This window comes from Oncorhynchus mykiss, chromosome 23, assembly GCF_013265735.2.
Source record: "Oncorhynchus mykiss isolate Arlee chromosome 23, USDA_OmykA_1.1, whole genome shotgun sequence".
Taxonomy (NCBI): domain Eukaryota; kingdom Metazoa; phylum Chordata; class Actinopteri; order Salmoniformes; family Salmonidae; genus Oncorhynchus; species Oncorhynchus mykiss.
This window is the reverse complement of record NC_048587.1, coordinates 9,872,191-9,892,081: the sequence shown is the minus strand read 5'-3', so window position 1 is coordinate 9,892,081 and position 19,891 is coordinate 9,872,191. Positions and strand designations below refer to the sequence as shown.

At 43.7% G+C, this 19,891-nt stretch overlaps 1 protein-coding gene across 2 annotated transcripts in view; it reads left to right on the top strand.

Moving 5' to 3' along the window:
• LOC110531428 (glutaredoxin 3) overlaps positions 1 to 10,039 on the top strand; it is a 32,666-nt gene extending 22,627 nt beyond the window's left edge. Inside the window, exons 6-11 of one of the 2 annotated variants that reach the window (XM_036960126.1) lie at positions 423 to 484; positions 631 to 688; positions 7,085 to 7,137; positions 7,949 to 8,048; positions 8,166 to 8,258; positions 9,849 to 10,039. In XM_036960126.1, coding sequence (XP_036816021.1) covers positions 423 to 484; positions 631 to 688; positions 7,085 to 7,137; positions 7,949 to 8,048; positions 8,166 to 8,258; positions 9,849 to 9,899 — 417 coding nt within the window. In that variant the 3' untranslated portion in view covers positions 9,900 to 10,039. The remainder of the gene's footprint in view (positions 1 to 422; positions 485 to 630; positions 689 to 7,084; positions 7,138 to 7,948; positions 8,049 to 8,165; positions 8,259 to 9,848) is intronic. The other variant, XM_036960128.1, reaches the window with a different exon arrangement.
• Positions 10,040 to 19,891: the final 9,852 nt, after the last annotated feature.

Here is a 19,891-nt window from a genome sequence, read left to right as displayed (position 1 = left end):
CAGACTGTAGGTGTGTGTTTTAGTGTGATTCAGACTGTAGGTGTGTGTTAGTGTGATTCAGACTGTAGGTGTGTGTGTTAGTGTGATTCAGACTGTAGGTGTGTGTGTTAGTGTGATTCAGACTGTAGGTGTGTGTGTTAGTGTGATTCAGACTGTAGGTGTGTGTGTTAGTGTGATTCAGACTGTAGGTGTGTGTGTTAGTGTGATTCAGACTGTAGGTGTGTGTTTTAGTGTGATTCAGACTAGGTGTGTGTGTGAGTGTGATTCAGACTGTAGGTGTGTGTGTTAGTGTGATTCAGACTGTAGGTGTGTGTGTTAGTGTGATTCAGACTGTAGGTGTGTGTGTTAGTGTGTAGGTACAGTAGAACGAAGGGCCTCTGCAGTGACCCAGTGACCCATCTCAGTGTTGATACCTGTTGTAGGAACTAGCTGAATCTGGAGAGCTGGAGAATACCTGTCCCAAGGCCGTCACACTGGAGCACAGGTAAAACACACCTTTATACACACACACACACACACACACACAGACACACACACACACACACACACACACACACACACACACACATGCACACGTGGAAGATGGCACGTTGTATTGTGTGACTTATGGACTGTCCTTATAACCTCCAGGTTGAAGTCGACCATCAACAGGAGTCCAGTCATGCTGTTCATGAAGGGCAATAAAGAGGTGCGTAGGTGTCACTATATCATAACAGGACAATAAAGAGGTGCGTAGGTGTCACTATATCATAACAGGACAATAAAGAGGTACGTAGGTGTCACTGTATAACAGGACAATAAAGAGGTACGTAGGTGTCACTATATAACAGGACAATAAAGAGGTACGTAGGTGTCACTATATAACAGGACAATAAAGAGGTACGTAGGTGTCACTATATCATAACAGGACAATAAAGAGGTACGTAGGTGTCACTATATAACAGGACAATAAAGAGTTACGTAGGTGTCACTATATAACAGGACAATAAAGAGGTACGTAGGTGTCACTATATAACAGGACAATAAAGAGGTACGTAGGTGTCACTATATAACAGGGCAATGAAGAGGTACGTAGGTGTCACTATATAACAGGACAATAAAGAGGTACGTAGGTGTCACTATATAACAGGACAATAAAGAGGTACGTAGGTGTCACTATATAACAGGACAATAAAGAGGTACGTAGGTGTCACTATATAACAGGACAATAAAGAGGTACGTAGGTGTCACTATATAACAGGACAATAAAGAGGTACGTAGGTGTCACTATACAACAGGACAATAAAGAGGCACGTAGGTGTCACTGTATAACAGGACAATAAAGAGGTACGTAGGTGTCACTGTATCATAACAGGACAATAAAGAGGTATGTAGGTGTCACTATATCATAACAGGACAATGAAGAGGTACGTAGGTGTCACTATATAACAGGGCAATGAAGAGGTACGTAGGTGTCACTGTATAACAGGACAATAAAGAGGTACGTAGGTGTCACTATAGAACAGTACAATAAAGAGGTACGTAGGTGTCACTATATAACAGTACAATAAAGAGGTACGTAGGTGTCACTATATAACAGGACAATAAAGAGGTACGTAGGTGTCACTATAGAACAGGACAATAAAGAGGTACGTAGGTGTCACTATATAACAGGACAATAAAGAGGTACGTAGGTGTCACTATATAACAGGACAATAAAGAGGTACGTAGGTGTCACTGTATCATAACAGGACAATAAAGAGGTATGTAGGTGTCACTGTATCATAACAGGACAATACAGAGGTACGTAGGTGTCACTGTATCATAACAGGACAATACAGAGGTACGTAGGTGTCACTGTATCATAACAGGACAATACAGAGGTACGTAGGTGTCACTGTATCATAACAGGACAATAAAGAGGTACGTAGGTGTCACTGTATCATAACAGGACAATACAGAGGTACGTAGGTGTCACTGTATCATAACAGGACAATAAAGAGGTACGTAGGTGACACTATATCATAACAGGACAATAAAGAGGTACGTAGGTGTCACTGTATCATAACAGGACAATAAAGAGGTACGTAGGTGTCACTATATAACAGGACAATAAAGAGGTACGTAGGTGTCACTATATAACAGGACAATAAAGAGGTGCGTAGGTGTCACTGTATCATAACAGGACAATACAGAGGTACGTAGGTGTCACTGTATCATAACAGGACAATAAAGAGGTACGTAGGTGTCACTGTATCATAACAGGACAATACAGAGGTACGTAGGTGTCACTGTATCATAACAGGACAATAAAGAGGTACGTAGGTGACACTATATCATAACAGGACAATAAAGAGGTACGTAGGTGTCACTGTATCATAACAGGACAATAAAGAGGTACGTAGGTGTCACTATATAACAGGACAATAAAGAGGTACGTAGGTGTCACTATATAACAGGACAATAAAGAGGTACGTAGGTGTCACTATATAACAGGACAATAAAGAGGTGCGTAGGTGTCACTGTATCATAACAGGACAATAAAGAGGTACGTAGGTGTCACTGTATCATAACAGGACAATACAGAGGTACGTAGGTGTCACTATATAACAGGACAATAAAGAGGTACGTAGGTGTCACTGTATCATAACAGGACAATAAAGAGGTACGTAGGTGTCACTATATAACAGGGCAATGAAGAGGTACGTAGGTGTCACTGTATAACAGGACAATAAAGAGGTACGTAGGTGTCACTATATCATAACAGGACAATAAAGAGGTACGTAGGTGTCACTATATCATAACAGGACAATAAAGAGGTACGTAGGTGTCACTATATAACAGGACAATACAGAGGTACGTAGGTGTCACTATATAACAGGACAATAAAGAGGTACGTAGGTATCACTATATAACAGTACAATAAAGAGGTACGTAGGTGTCACTGTATCATAACAGGACAATAAAGAGGTACGTAGGTGTCACTGTATCATAACAGGACAATAAAGAGGTACGTAGGTGTCACTGTATCATAACAGGACAATAAAGAGGTACGTAGGTGTCACTATATAACAGGACAATACAGAGGTACGTAGGTGTCACTATATAACAGGACAATAAAGAGGTACGTAGGTGTCACTGTATCATAACAGGACAATAAAGAGGTACGTAGGTGTCACTATATAACAGGACAATAAAGAGGTATGTAGGTGTCACTATATAACAGGACAATAAAGAGGTACGTAGGTGTCACTGTATCATAACAGGACAATAAAGAGGTACGTAGGTGTCACTATATAACAGGACAATAAAGAGGTATGTAGGTGTCACTATATAACAGGACAATAAAGAGGTACGTAGGTGTCACCATATAACAGGGCAATAAATAGGTATGTAGGTGTCACTATATAACAGGACAATAAAGAGGTACGTAGGTGTCACTATATAACAGGACAATAAAGAGGTACGTAGGTGTCACTATATAACAGGACAATAAAGAGGTACGTAGGTGTCACTGTATCATAACAGGACAATAAAGAGGTACGTAGGTGTCACTGTATCATAACAGGACAATAAAGAGGTACGTAGGTGTCACTATATCATAACAGGACAATAAAGAGGTACGTAGGTATCACTATATAACAGGACAATAAAGAGGTACGTAGGTGTCACTATAGAACAGGGCAATAAAGAGGTACGTAGGTGTCACTATATAACAGGACAATAAAGAGGTACGTAGGTGTCACTATATAACAGGACAATGAAGAGGTACGTAGGTGTCACTGTATCATAACAGGACAATAAAGAGGTACGTAGGTGTCACTGTATCATAACAGGACAATAAAGAGGTACGTAGGTGTCACTGTATAACAGGACAATAAAGAGGTACGTAGGTGTCACTATATCATAACAGGGCAATAAAGAGGTACGTAGGTGTCACTATAGAACAGGACAATAAAGAGGTACGTAGGTGTCACTATATAACAGGGCAATAAAGAGGTACGTAGGTGTCACTATATAACAGGACAATAAAGAGGTACATAGGTGTCACTATATAACAGGACAATAAAGAGGTACGTAGGTGTCACCATATAACAGGGCAATAAAGAGGTACCTAGGTGTCACTATATAACAGGACAATAAAGAGGTACGTAGGTGTCACTGTATCATAACAGGACAATAAAGAGGTACGTAGGTGTCACTATAGAACAGGACAATAAAGAGGTACGTAGGTGTCACTATATAACAGGACAATAAAGACGTACGTAGGTGTCACTATATAACAGGGCAATAAAGAGGTACGTAGGTGTCACTATATAACAGGACAATAAAGAGGTACGTAGGTGTCACTATATAACAGGACAATAAAGAGGTACGTAGGTGTCACTATATAACAGGGCAATAAAGAGGTACGTAGGTGTCACTATAGAACAGGGCAATAAAGAGGTACGTAGGTGTCACTGTATCATAACAGGATAATAAAGAGGTACGTAGGTGTCACTATATCATAACAGGACAATAAAGAGGTACGTAGGTCTCACTATATCATAACAGGACAATAAAGAGGTACGTAGGTGTCACTATATCATAACAGGACAATAAAGAGGTACGTAGGTGTCACTATATAACAGGACAATAAAGAGGTACGTAGGTGTCACTGTATAACAGGGCAATAAAGAGGTACGTAGGTGTCACTATATCATAACAGGACAATACAGAGGTACGTAGGTGTCACTGTATAACAGGGCAATAAAGAGGTACGTAGGTGTCACTATATCATAACAGGACAATACAGAGGTACGTAGGTGTCACTATATAACAGGACAATAAAGAGGTACGTAGGTGTCACTGTATCATAACAGGACAATAAAGAGGTACGTAGGTGTCACTATATAACAGGACAATAAAGAGGTACGTAGGTGTCACTGTATCATAACAGGACAATAAAGAGGTACGTAGGTGTCACTATATAACAGGACAATAAAGAGGTATGTAGGTGTCACTATATAACAGGACAATAAAGAGGTGCGTAGGTGTCACTATATAACAGGACAATAAAGAGGTGCGTAGGTGTCACTATATAACAGGACAATAAAGAGGTACGTAGGTGTCACTATATAACAGGACAATAAAGAGGTACGTAGGTGTCACTATATAACAGGACAATAAACCTGTTTGTTTGTTTGGTCTGTGTACTTAATTAATGGAATAGAATGGGGGCAGCAGGTAGCCTAGTGGTTAGAGCGTTGGACTTGTAACCGAAAGGTTGCTAGATCGAATACCCGAGCTGACAAGGAAAAATTCTGTCATTCTGCCCCTGAACAAGGCAGTTATTCCACTGTTTCTAGGCCGTCATTGTAAATAAGAATTTGTTCTTAGCTGACTTGCCTAATTAAAAGAAATATATATATATATATATATATATATATATATATATATATATATATATATATATATATATATATATATATATATATATATTTATACATTTTATACATTTTATACATTTTATATATATATATAAAATGGAATAGAAAAGGAGAATAGGACTTGAATATAATTGCAGCTAATCATAAATATATGCTATGCACAAACATACAGGCTTGTGTTTTGGCCTATATAATACTATTCTAACATAACTCCAGTACATTACTTCAAGAGGTACCAGTTGGCCTATATAATACTATATAATACTATTCTAACATAACTCCAGTACATTACTTCAAGAGGTACCAGTTGGCCTATATAATACTATTCTAACATAACTCCAGTACATTACTTCAAGAGGTACCAGTTGGCCTATATACTCTGCCAATCTAGTAGATAAGGACAATTGGTATTGCATACATTTCAACAGAATTGAGGCTAATCTGAAATCAATAATGTTCTCTACCTCACAGAGCAGTGGGAACCCCCCCCCTCACACACACACACACACACACACACACACACACTAATGGTTCAAGAGTACCTCCCCCCTCCTACCTCTTCATATTGATTGGTGCTGCTCACAGATGAAGAGATATCTTCAGAGTAGTTTAAACCAGGTCCCCTGTGAATCCCGCCTCTCCCTTTTCACTCGCTGGGGTTCCTATTTGTAGATATGGATCTATATTTAGTTTTCCATTTCTTAAAAGACCGTTTCTAAGTGGGGTCCTGTGAAACCAATAGCAGTGGAAACTTGCTCAATGAAAGCTTGAGTTTGGTTTCATTCCTGGAGGGAAGAAGTCCTAACTCCTCCTGCTTAACGAGGCAAGTCAGTTAAGAACAAATTCTTATTTACATTGACGGCTTAGGAACAGTGGGTTAACTGGTCTAGGAACAGTGGGTTAACTGGTCTAGGAACAGTGGGTTAACTGGTCTAGGAACAGTGGGTTAACTGGTCTAGGAACAGTGGGTTAACTGGTCTAGGAACAGTGGGTTAACTGGTCTAGGAACAGTGGGTTAACTGGTCTAGGAACAGTGGGGTTAACTGCCCTGTTCAGGGGCAGAACGACAGATTTGTACCTTGTCAGCTCGGGGGTTTGAACTCGCAACGTTCCGGTTACTAGTCCAACGCTCTAACCACTAGGCTACCCTGCCGCCCCAACGAGGCAAGTCAGTTAAGAACAAATTCTTATTTACACTGACGGCCTGGGGAACAACTGCCTTGTTCAGAATGACATATTTTTAGCTCGGGGATTCGATCCGGCAACCCTTTCGGGTTACTGGCCCAACGCTCTAACCACTAGGCCGCCACTTAAAACCATGTGTTATCTTGAAAGCATTTCTCCTACTCACTCAGAAAGCTACATTTTTATATTGGCTATTTGAAATGATCTTTGTCTTTTAAAAAAAAAAAAAAATAAAAATGGAAGACCAGAAACATTTGCTTCCTGTGATTTTGTTCCACAATAAAATGGTTTTGTGTGGACTCACCCGTTGAAGGATCTGAATTGAGTTTAAATGTTGATTATAAAGTGTATGTTCTTTGTTAAGATATGGGTATGTTAAGATATGGGTATGTTAAGATATGGGTATGTTAAGATATGGGTATGTTAAGATATGGGTATGATTAAGTTATCTGTTTGGTTTCTAAAGTCTGTTTTTCTTCCTGCATCTGTAGCAAGCCAAATGTGGATTCAGTCTTCAGATACTGGAGATAATGAACAGCTCAGGGTGAGATAACACCACTATATCACGATACTGGAGATAATGAACAGCTCAGGGTGAGATAACACCACTATATCACGATACTGGAGATAATGAACAGCTCAGGGTGAGATGACACCACTATATCACGATACTGGAGATAATGAACAGCTCAGGGTGAGATGACACCACTATATCACGATACTGGAGATAATGAACAGCTCAGGGTGAGATAACACCACTATATCACGATACTGGAGATAATGAACAGCTCAGGGTGAGATGACACCACTATATCACGATACTGGAGATAATGAACAGCTCAGGGTGAGATAACACCACTATATCATGATCATGAACAGCCCAGGGTGAGGTAACACCACTATATCATGATCATGAACAGCGCAGGGTGAGGTAACACCACTATATCATGATCATGAACAGCGCAGGGTGAGGTAACACCACTATATCATGATCATGAACAGCCCAGGGTGAGGTAACACCACTATATCATGATCATGAACAGCGCAGGGTGAGGTAACACCACTATATCATGATCATGAACAGCCCAGGGTGAGGTAACACCACTATATCATGATCATGAACAACTTAGGGTGAGGTAACACCACTATATCATGATCATGAACAACTTAGGGTGAGGTAACACCACTATATCATGATCATGAACAGCTCAGGGTGAGGTAACACCACTATATCATGATCATGAACAGCCCAGGGTGAGGTAACACCACTATATCATGATCATGAACAGTTCATTATATCTTCCATGTGTTTATAATATGATGGTTAGTATCTTCCCTGTGTTTCCTGTTTACAGGGTGGAATATAGCACCTTTGATATGATGGTTAATATCTTCCCTGTGTTTCCTGTTTGCAGGGTGGAATATAGCACCTTTGATATCCTGGAAGATGAGGAGGTAAAAGAGGCTGTATCTGTCTATGACATTTGCAAAACCATGTTGGTGAAACCTAAAGATGTCTTTCTACATGTTAACATGGTTTTCTTCATTTATCTTCCAATCACCAACGTCCAGGTTAGACAGGGTCTAAAGACGTACTCAAACTGGCCAACGTACCCTCAGCTATACGTCAATGGGGAACTCATTGGCGGGCTGGACATTGTGAAGGTGAGAAGTGATTTTTGTTTTACACCTCAGACCACAATTGCGCTTATTACCTCCACTTAGTTCTGGACTAGTCTGAATATGTCTATAAACCATTTACAATGGAGATCGTCCATTTTAAAATAGCTTTTTAGTCCTAAACTAGGCTGAATCTGGTGTCTGGGGGAAACCAACCCTTATAGGATCAGCCAGGTATGTCACAGTGTCATAGACAGAGGCAACAGCAGTACCACAGACTCTCCACCAGGTGTCACTAAAGCACCGTGTTCTGTTTTCTTGGCCTGCTTAATGTCGTCATGCCGTGTACAGTCAGACAGGCAGCATGGAAGGGCAGGGAGGTCATCCTCTGTAGTAAAAAAGCACAGAGGAAAAGATTGGTGTAATGTAAATACCAAGGTTTCTTAGTGAACTACATTAAGCCATGCTAAGGGAAGGTTACACAACATTGAGATAGTAAAGTCCCCAGTGTGTGTCTAACAGTAATCCTCTGTTTAGATATGCCTGCTTATTTCACCAAGGGCCTTGCTTTGCATAAACTAGACCTGTTGTCCGGGTGGGTTGAAAGCAGCGTATTGCCCAGCAGTGGCTAGTGATTGATGTCAGCTGGAGTTCAGTTTTAATAGATCACCTGTCAATCACTGTTCTTTATAAGGACTGCATTGTGATAACATGTCACTAGGTTTCATGAGACAGGAGTTCTCTGTGTATCTATCTATACATAGTTTAATGAAACAGGAGTTCTCTGTGTATCTATACATAGTTAGTTTAATGAAACAGGAGTTCTCTGTGTATCTATACATAGTTTAATGAGACAGGAGTTCTCTGTGTATCTATCTATACATAGTTAGTTTAATGAAACAGGAGTTCTCTGTGTATCTATACATAGTTTAATGAGACAGTAGTTCTCTGTGTATCTATACATAGTTACTTTCATGAGACTGGAGTTCTCTGTGTATCTATCTATACATAGTTAGTTTAATGAGACAGTAGTTCTCTGTGTATCTATACATAGTTAGTTTCATGAGACTGGAGTTCTCTGTGTATCTATCTATACATAGTTAGTTTAATGAGACAGGAGTTCTCTGTGTATCTATCTATACATAGTTAGTTTAATGAGACAGGAGTTCTCTGTGTATCTATCTATACATAGTTAGTTTAATGAGACAGGAGTTCTCTGTGTATCTATCTATACATAGTTAGTTTAATGAGACAGGAGTTCTCTGTGTATCTATCTATACATAGTTAGTTTAATGAGACAGGAGTTCTCTGTGTATCTATCTATACATAGTTAGTTTAATGAGACAGGAGTTCTCTGTGTATCTATCTATACATAGTTTAATGAGACAGGAGTTCTCTGTGTATCTATACATAGTTAGTTTAATGAGACAGGAGTTCTCTGTGTATCTATACATAGTTAGTTTAATGAGACAGGAGTTCTCTGTGTATCTATACATAGTTATTGTGCATCAATAGAGTATTTGTTTCTGATGCTGTTGGAAGGTTACATGACAGGTCCAGTAGGCTGTTATTTTCTCATGTATCAGCTGGTATGAAGATCAGACCTGTATTGACATGTGTTCTGTGTTTTTACAGGAGCTTAAAGACAGTGGAGACCTTTCTTCTGTCCTGAGGGGTGAATGCTAGGTTCCTGTAGTACTGTGATGGGAATGAGCTATGGACTACTGCACTCTTCCTTCCCCTCTCTACCCTCTTCTTCCCCTCTCTACCATCCTCTTCCCCTCTCTACCCTCCTCTTCCCCTCTCTACCCTCCTCTTCCCCTCTCTACCCTCCTCTTCCCCTCTCTACCCTCCTCTTCCCCTCTCTATCCTCCTCTTCCCCTCTCTACCCTCCTCTTCCCCTCTCTACCCTCCTCTTCCCCTCTCTACCATCCTCTTCCCCTCTCTACCCTCCTCTTCCCCTCTCTACCCTCCTCTTCCCCTCTCTACCCTCCTCTTCCCCTCTCTACCCTCCTCTTCCCCTCTCTATCCTCCTCTTCCCCTCTCTACCCTCCTCTTCCCCTCTCTACCCTCCTCTTCCCCTCTCTACCCTCCTCTTCCCCTCTCTACCCTCCTCTTCCCCTCTCTACCCTCCTCTTCCCCTCTCTACCCTCCTCTTCCCCTCTCTACCCTCCTCTTCCCCTCTCTACCCTCCTCTTCCCCTCTCTACCCTCCTCTTCCCCTCTCTACCCTCCTCTTCCCCTCTCTACCCTCCTCTTCCCCTCTCTACCCTCCTCTTCCCCTCTCTACCCTCCTCTTCCCCTCTCTACCCTCCTCTTCCCCTCTCTACCCTCCTCTTCCCCTCTCTACCCTCCTCTTCCCCTCTCTATCCTCCTCTTCCCCTCTCTACCCTCCTCTTCCCCTCTCTACCCTCCTCTTCCCCTCTCTACCCTCCTCTTCCCCTCTCTACCCTCCTCTTCCCCTCTCTACCCTCCTCTTCCCCTCTCTATCCTCTTCTCTTCTCTATCCTCTTCCCCTCTCTACCCTCTTCCCTTCTCTATCCTCTTCCCCTCTCCATCTTCCTCCCCTCTCTATCCTCTTCCCCTCTCTACCCTCCTCTTCCCCTCTCTACCCCTCTCTATCATCCTCTTCCCCTCTCTACCCTTTTCTCTACCCCTCTCTGAAATACATGGTATATTATCCATCCATTGATTTTTCTGAACTTAGCACAGGTGTCCAAATTAACCTGATTGATCAAACAGCATTCTGTCACCAGCTGCAAATATAATAAAGTCATCCATGATGCTACCTGACTGGTTTCCTTATTTGTCTTTTGAACCTTAGAGAACACAGCAGTCAGAGCAAAGAACTAGAACCTTAGAGAACACAGCAGTCAGAGCAAAGAACTATAACCTTAGAACACAGCAGTCAGAGCAAAGAACTGGAACCTTAGAGAACACAGCAGTCAGAGCAAAGAACTAGAACCTTAGTGAACACAGCAGTCAGAGCAAAGAACTAGAACCTTAGTGAACACAGCAGTCAGAGCAAAGAACTGGAACCTTAGTGAACACAGCAGTCAGAGCAAAGAACTAGAACCTTAGTGAACACAGCAGTCAGAGCAAAGAACTGGAACCTTAGTGACAACGTTTGTGAACCCCTGCTATAGATTGTGTTGTTTATCGTTTTATTACATTTCCATGGTTATGGTGCATTCAGAAAGTATTCAGACCACCGCAGCGCCAGCTGTGCCTCCAGAGACTCTGGGTTCGAGCCCAGGCTCTGTCGCAGCCGGCCGCGACCGGGAGGTCCGTGGGGCGACGCACAATTGGCCTAGCATCGTCCGGGTTAGGGAAGAATTGGCCGGTAGGGATATCCTTGTCTCATCGCACACCAGCGACTCCTGTGGCGGGCTGGGCGCAATGCGCGCTGTCCAGGTCGCTAGGGGAATGGTGTTTCCTCCTCTGTTAAGAAGCAGTGCGGCTTGGTTGTGTTTCTGTTTCCATTGATCATCCTTGAGATGTTTCTACAACTTGATTGGAATCAACCTGTGGTAAATTCAATTGATTGGACATGATTTGGAAAGACCCATACCTGTCTATATAAGGTCCCACAGTTGACAGTGTGTGTCAGAGCAAAAACCAAGCCATGAGGTCGAAGGAAATGTCCGTAGAGCTCCGAGACAGAATTGTGTCGAGGCACGGATCTGGGGAAGGGTACCAAAACATTTCTGCAGCATTCAAGGTCCCCAAGAACACAGTGGCCTCCATTTTTAAATGGAAGCATTTTGGAACCACCAAGACTCTTCCTAAAGCTGGCTGGCTGGTCGGTCAAACTGAGCAATCGGAGGAGAAGGGCCTTGGTCAGGGAGGTGACCCAAGAACCCAATGGTCACTCTGACAGAGCTCCTCTGTGGAGATGGGAGAACCTTCCAGAAGGCCAACCTTCTCTGCAGCACTCAACCAATCAGGCCTTTATGATAGTGGCCAGACAGAAGCCACTCCTCAGTAAAAAGCCCACTTGAAGTTTCCACTTAGGAGAAATGAGTAGCCCTGTGTTACCATCTCGACAACCAGATGTTCTCGGACTAGGAGAGAAAAGGTAGTCAGATGAAGAGAGAGCAGCTGGAGTAGCAGTGTTCTCTGGGGTGATCCATGTCTCAATCAGGGCCAAAAATGTCTAGGGACTGAAGGGCAGCATAGGCTGAGATGAACTCTGTGTTCTTGACCGCAGATCGGCAGTTACAAACTCTGCCAGAGACCTAGACTTCCTCCGCCGCTTACAGCTGCTGCTGAGAAACCAGGGGAGACTGAAGAACGAATGACCTAACAGAGGTGAAGACCACACCTCCCTGTACTAATTGCTGACTACCTAGGAGAGGTGAAACCACTCCCCCTCCAATACAGCCACTAATTACCAACACGTGTCACAAATTGCCCTGCCCCTTGATCCTGGTTGATGTGTCAACAACTATCTGCAAGTTATGATCAGTCAGCAGTTCACACACCAAGTAGACCACTGGGAAGACAGGCAGCACTTAAAGTAGATGGACCTAGCTAGCAAAAAGACAGTACTAGACGACAACAGATAAAGACATCACTTCTGGAGATATCAGGAGTCCTCTAGCTATAGAATGATTCAGTGTGGATCAATAAGACATTCAGCAGGTACATCCCCCGGATCAGTCTTCCCTGTTATCTCACAGAAGCATTTATTTAACCTTTCTTTTATCCAACCTTTATTTCTTGAACCTTTTATTTAATTTAACCTTTATTTATTTAAGCATGCACAATCACTTAATACAGAAGAGATGGTGTTACATGTAGACATTTGCTGGAAAGGCAGGGCCCTCATTTATCCAGAGTGAGACCCACAGCCACAGAGTCTGGGTAATGAAGTGTGTGTGGGTCGATCGGTGGGTCGGTCGGTCGGTGGGTCGGTCGGTGCTCTGCACACCGGAGTCAATAAGAGTAAACAAAGCATTCATATTAATTGACGGTGGTGAGCCGGATGTCCGTGTGCTCACCTCACCTGATACACATTTTCCCCTCATCCTCCCTACTCCTCCTCATTTTCCTCTCCTGACTTGGAGTACATCTGTGTGTCTCCTGAGGTAATTCTGGTTCTCCACTAAATCCACTGTGTGACTGACTGAGGCCCTTTTCTCCCTCCCCTCCTCCTTCTCTCCCTCCCCTCCTCAATTTCCTCTTCCACCTCTACTCATCCCAGCCTCCTCACATACCATGGTATTTACTCAACACACCGCTCTCTCTTGCTCCCTCTCTCTCTTAAACACTAACACACACACACACACATCCTCTCTCCACATGACTGTGCTCAGGAGGACTGTCTCCTCTCCACCAAATCACTCAGATTGCCATGTTGTTATTCCAGTCTGTTAGTGACTGCTGACAGAGAGATGCTGTCTGTTAGTGACTGCTGACAGAGAGTGATGCAGTCTTTTAGTGACTGCTGACAGAGAGATGCTGTCTGTTAGTGACTGCTGACAGAGAGAGATGCTGTCTGTTAGTGACTGCAGACAGAGCGATGCTGCCTGTTAGTTACTGCTGACAGACAGAGATGCTGCCTGTTAGTGACTGCTGACAGAGAGAGATGCTGTCTGTTAGTGACTGCTGACAGAGAGATGCTGTCTGTTAGTGACTGCTGACAGAGAGAGATGCTGTCTGTTAGTGACTGCTGACAGAGAGAGATGCTGCCTGATAGTGACTGCTGACAGAGAGATTCTGCCTGTTAGTGACTGCTGACAGAACGATGCTGCCTGTTAGTAACTGATGACAGAGAGAGATGCTGTCTGTTAGTGACTGCTGACAGAGAGAGATGCTGCCTGATAGTGACTGCTGACAGAGAGATTCTGCCTGTTAGTGACTGCTGACAGAACGATGCTGCCTGTTAGTAACTGCTGACAGAGAGAGATGCTATCTGTTGGTGACTGCTGACAGAGAGATGCTGCCTGATAGTGACTGCTGACAGAGAGAGATGCTGTCTGATTGTGACTGCTGACAGAGAGATGCTGTCTGTTAGTGAGTGCTGACAGAGAGATGCTGTCTGTTAGTGAGTGCTGACAGAGAGATGCTGCCTGTTAGTGATTGCTGACAGAGAGATGCTGTCTGTTAGTGAGTGCTGACAGAGAGATGCTGCCTGTTAGTGATTGCTGACAGAGAGATGCTGTCTGTTAGTGATTGCTGACAGAGAGATGCTGTCTGATTGTGACTGCTGACAGAGATATGCTGTCTGTTAGTGACTGCTGACAGAGAGAGATGCTGTCTGTTAGTGAGTGCTGACAGAGAGATGCTGCCTGTTAGTGATTGCTGACAGAGAGAGGCTGCCTGATAGTGACTGCTGACAGAGAGAGATTCTGTCTGTTAGTGACTGCTGACAGAGTGATGCTGCCTGTTAGTGACTGCTGACAGAGAGAGATGCTGTCTGATTGTGACTGCTGACAGAGAGATGCTGTCTGTTAGTGAGTGCTGACAGAGAGATGCTGTCTGTTAGTGAGTGCTGACAGAGAGATGCTGCCTGTTAGTGATTGCTGACAGAGAGATGCTGTCTGTTAGTGAGTGCTGACAGAGAGATGCTGCCTGTTAGTGATTGCTGACAGAGAGATGCTGTCTGTTAGTGATTGCTGACAGAGAGATGCTGTCTGATTGTGACTGCTGACAGAGATATGCTGTCTGTTAGTGACTGCTGACAGAGAGAGATGCTGTCTGTTAGTGAGTGCTGACAGAGAGATGCTGCCTGTTAGTGATTGCTGACAGAGAGAGGCTGCCTGATAGTGACTGCTGACAGAGAGAGATTCTGTCTGTTAGTGACTGCTGACAGAGTGATGCTGCCTGTTAGTGAGTGCTGACAGAGAGAGATGCTGTCTGTTAGTGACTGCTGACAGAGCGATGCTGCCTGTTAGTGAGTGCTGACAGAGAGAGGCTGCCTGATAGTGAGTGCTGACAGAGAGAGATGCTGTCTGTTAGTGACTGCTGACAGAGCGATGCTGCCTGTTAGTGAGTGCTGACAGAGAGATGCTGTCTGATTGTGACTGCTGACAGAGATATGCTGTCTGTTAGTGACTGCTGACAGAGAGAGATGCTGTCTGTTAGTGAGTGCTGACAGAGAGATGCTGCCTGTTAGTGATTGCTGACAGAGAGAGGCTGCCTGATAGTGACTGCTGACAGAGAGAGATTCTGTCTGTTAGTGACTGCTGACAGAGTGATGCTGCCTGTTAGTGAGTGCTGACAGAGAGAGATGCTGTCTGTTAGTGACTGCTGACAGAGCGATGCTGCCTGTTAGTGAGTGCTGACAGAGAGAGGCTGCCTGATAGTGAGTGCTGACAGAGAGAGATGCTGTCTGTTAGTGACTGCTGACAGAGCGATGCTGCCTGTTAGTGAGTGCTGACAGAGAGATGCTGTCTGTTAGTGACTGCTGACAGAGAGAGATACTGTCTGTTAGTGACTGCTGACAGAGAGAGATGCTGTTAGATGTTAATAGGTGTTTATAACGTGTTTAGACACCAAAGTGTAATTCCCTAGATCAACCACCAGGTGGAGCACTCATTTAGTCTGTCCAATAACCCAACAACATGTTGTGACTGGGCCTGTATACACACTGCTCAGAAAAATAAAGGGAACACTAAAATAACACATCCTAGATCCGAATGAATGAAATATTCTTATTAAATACTTTTTTCTTTACATAGTTGAATGTGCTGACAACAAAATCACACAAGAATTATCAATGGAAATCAAATTTATCCAACCCATGGAGTTCTGGATTTGGAGTCACACTCAAAATTAAAGTGGAAAACCACACTACAGGCTGATCCAACTTTGATGTAATGTCCTTAAAACAAGTAAAAATTAGGCTCAGTAGTGTGTGTGGCCTCCACGTGCCTGTATGACCTCCCTACAACGCCTGGGCATGCTCCTGATGAGGTGGCGGATGTTCTCCTGAGGGATCTCCTACCAGACCTGGACTAAAGCATCATGGATGGAGCGAGACATGATGCCCCAGATGTGCTCAATTGGATTCAGGTCTAGGGAACGGGCGGGCCAATCCATAGCATCAATGCCTTCCTCTAGCAGGAACTGCTGACACACCAGCCACATGAGGTCTAGCATTGTCTTGCATTAGGAGGAACCCAGGGCCAACCGCACCAGCATATGGTCTTACAAGGGGTCTGAGGATCTCATCTCGGTACCTAATGGCAGTCAGGCTACCTCTGGCGAGCACATGGAGGGCTGTGCAGCCCCCCAAAGAAATGCCACCCCACACCATGACTGACCCACCGCCAAACCGGTCATGCTGGAGGATGTTGCAGGCAGCAGAACGTTCTCCACGGCGTCTCCAGACTGTCACGTCTGTCACATGTGCTCAGTGGGAACCTGCTTTCATCTGTGAAGGGCACAGGGGCCAGTGGCGAATTTGCCAATCTTGGTGTTCTCTGGCAAATGCCAAACGTCCTGCACGGTGTTGGGCTGTAAGCACAACGCCCACCTGTGGACGTCGGGCCCTCATACCACCCTCATGGAGTCTGTTTCTGACCGTTTGAGCAGACACATGCACATTTGTGGCCTGCTGGATGTCATTTTGCAGGGCTCTGGCAGTGCTCCTCCTGCTCCTCCTTGCACAAAGGCAGAGGTAGCGGTCCTGCTGCTGGGTTGTTGCCCTCCTACGGCCTCCTCCACGTCTCCTGTTGTACTGGCCTGTCTCCTGGTAGCGCCCCCATGCTCTGGACACTACGCTGACAGACACAGCAAACCTTCTTGCCACAGCTCGCATTGATGTGCCATCCTGGATGAGCTGCACTACCTGAGCCACTTGTGTGGGTTGTAGACTCCGTCTCATGCTACCACTAGAGTGAAAGCACCGCCAGCATTCAAAAGTGACCAAAACATCAGCCAGGAAGCATAGGAACTGAGAAGTGGTCTGTGGTCCCCACCTGCAGAACCACTCCTTTATTGGGGGTGTCTTGCTAAATACCTCTAATTTCCACCTGTTGTCTATTCCATTTGCACAACAGCGTGTGAAATTTGTTGTCGATCCATGTTGCTTCCTAAGTGGACAGTTTGATTTTTACATTGTGTTGTTTAAGTGTTCCCTTTATTTTTTTGAGCAGTGTATATTGTAATGCAGATCTGTTCCACTATATACCCCATCTTTGTATGCATTTTACATTGTTTGTTTAGATTGGTTTTAGGACGGCATCTTGTACGGAATGGTGGAATTTCTACTATTGTTAAATCCTAAATTGCAGTGCAGACCCATGATTAAAATATATCAATTCATAAAGATGTCATGAGCTCAAATAGCTTTCTAGACAGGAAGTAACATTTGGGAGATCAGAGAGGTTTCGTAGAGAGAGAGCGAGGGGGAGGCTACCTTCCTTCCTAGACAGGAAGTAACATTTGGTAGATCAGAGATGTTTCATAGAGAGAGAGAGAGAGGGAGGCTTCCTTCCTTCCTAGACAGGAAGTAACATTTGGGAGATCAGAGAGGTTTCGTAGAGAAAGAGAGAGAGAGAGGCTTCCTTCCTTCCTAGACAGGAAGTAACATTTGGGAGATCAGAGAGGTTTCGTAGAGAGAGAGCGAGGGGGAGGCTACCTTCCTTCCTAGACAGGAAGTAACATTTGGTAGATCAGAGATGTTTCATAGAGAGAGAGAGAGAGAGAGGGAGGCTTCCTTCCTTCCTAGACAGGAAGTAACATTTGGGAGATCAGAGAGGTTTCGTAGAGAAAGAGAGAGAGAGAGAGGCTTCCTTCCTTCCTTCCTAGACAGGAAGTAACATTTGGTAGATCAGAGAGGTTTCGTAGAGAGAGAGAGAGAGAGAGAGAGAGGCTTCCTTCCTTCCTAGACAGGAAGTAACATTTGGTAGATCAGAGAGGTTTCGTAGAGAGAGAGAGAGAGAGAGAGGCTTCCTTCCTTCCTAGACAGGAAGTAACATTTGGTAGATCAGAGAGGTTTTGTAGAGAGAGAGAGAGAGAGAGAGAGAGAGGCTACCTTCCTTCCTAGACAGGAAGTAACATTTGGTAGATCAGAGACGTTTTGTGTCAGTACTGTGTGTGTGTGTAGCTTCCAGAAATAAATGTCCATCCTTTAGGCTTCTGTTGGATAAGTGCTCTCATTACCAGTTGTGATTCAGCTATTCAGGTTTATGCTCATTACATTGAGCCATTTTTCCATGCAGAATATGTTTCTGAGAGTCAAGACATGATTGGTCTTTAGAATAGAACGTTCTCCCCTCCAGAGAAGCTCTATCACCCCGTCTGTCTGCAGCCGGTGCTATAAATATGCATCTGTCTGTTTCTTCAGAGCTGGCGGTGATGATGTCGTGGTGTCAATATATTCAGACTCCCTCCAGCGTTTTTATATCATCCCAAATCGTGAGGATGAGCTCTGGAGACCACCGTAAAAAAACAACTGTTCCACCCCTTCTTTGACTTGTGGGATATTGGTTTATTAAGATGATTACATTAACAGATGTTTTATCGGACTATTTAGCAATGTGAGAATGGTACATTTCATGACATAGGCCTAGCCATATAAATATCATGACATAGGCCCAGCCATGGAAATATCATGACATAGGCCCAGCCATGGAAATATCATGACATAGGCCCAGCCATAGAAATATCATGACATAGGCCCAGCCATAGAAATATCATGACATAGGCCTAGCCATAGAAATATCATGACATAGGCCCAGCCATAGAAATATCATGACATAGGCCCAGCCATAGAAATATCATGACATAGGCCCAGCCATAGAAATATCATGACATAGGCCCAGCCATAGAAATATCATGACATAGGCCCAGCCATAGAAATATCATGACATAGGCCCAGCCATAGAAATATCATGACATAGGCCCAGCCATAGAAATATCATGACATAGGCCCAGCCATAGAAATATCATGACATAGGCCCAGCCATAGAAATATCATGACATAGGCCCAGCCATAGAAATATCATGACATAGGCCTAGCCATAGAAATATCATGACATAGGCCTAGCCATAGAAAAATCATGACATAGGCCCAGCCATAGAAATATCATGACATCGGCCCAGCCATAGAAATATCATGACATAGGCCTAGCCATAGAAATATCATGACATAGTCCCAGCCATAGAAATATCATGACATAGGCCCAGCCATAGAAATATCATGACATCGGCCCAGCCATAGAAATATCATGACATAGGCCTAGCCATAGAAATATCATGACATAGTCCCAGCCATAGAAATATCATGACATAGTCCCAGCCATAGAAATATCATGACATAGGCCCAGCCATAGAAATATCATGACATAGGCCCAGCCATAGAAATATCATGACATAGGCCTAGCCATAGAAATATCATGACATGGGCCCAGCCATAGAAATATAATTTATTTAAAAAATATATGTAATTGGCCCTTTATTTTATCAGGGTTTCATACTGAGACCAAGGTCTCTTTTACAAATGAGCCCTGAGGGACAGAGAATACACACATCAATGTAAATACAAAATGCTAGTATAAAGAACATAAGGACCTCGATCATCTTTCTGAATTCACCAAGAGGCACCAGAACATCACATTCATCACTAATAAGGACCTCGATCATCTTTCTGAATTCACGAAAAGGCACCAGAACATCACATTTATCAGTAATAAGGACCTCGATCATCTTTCTGAATTCACCAAGAGG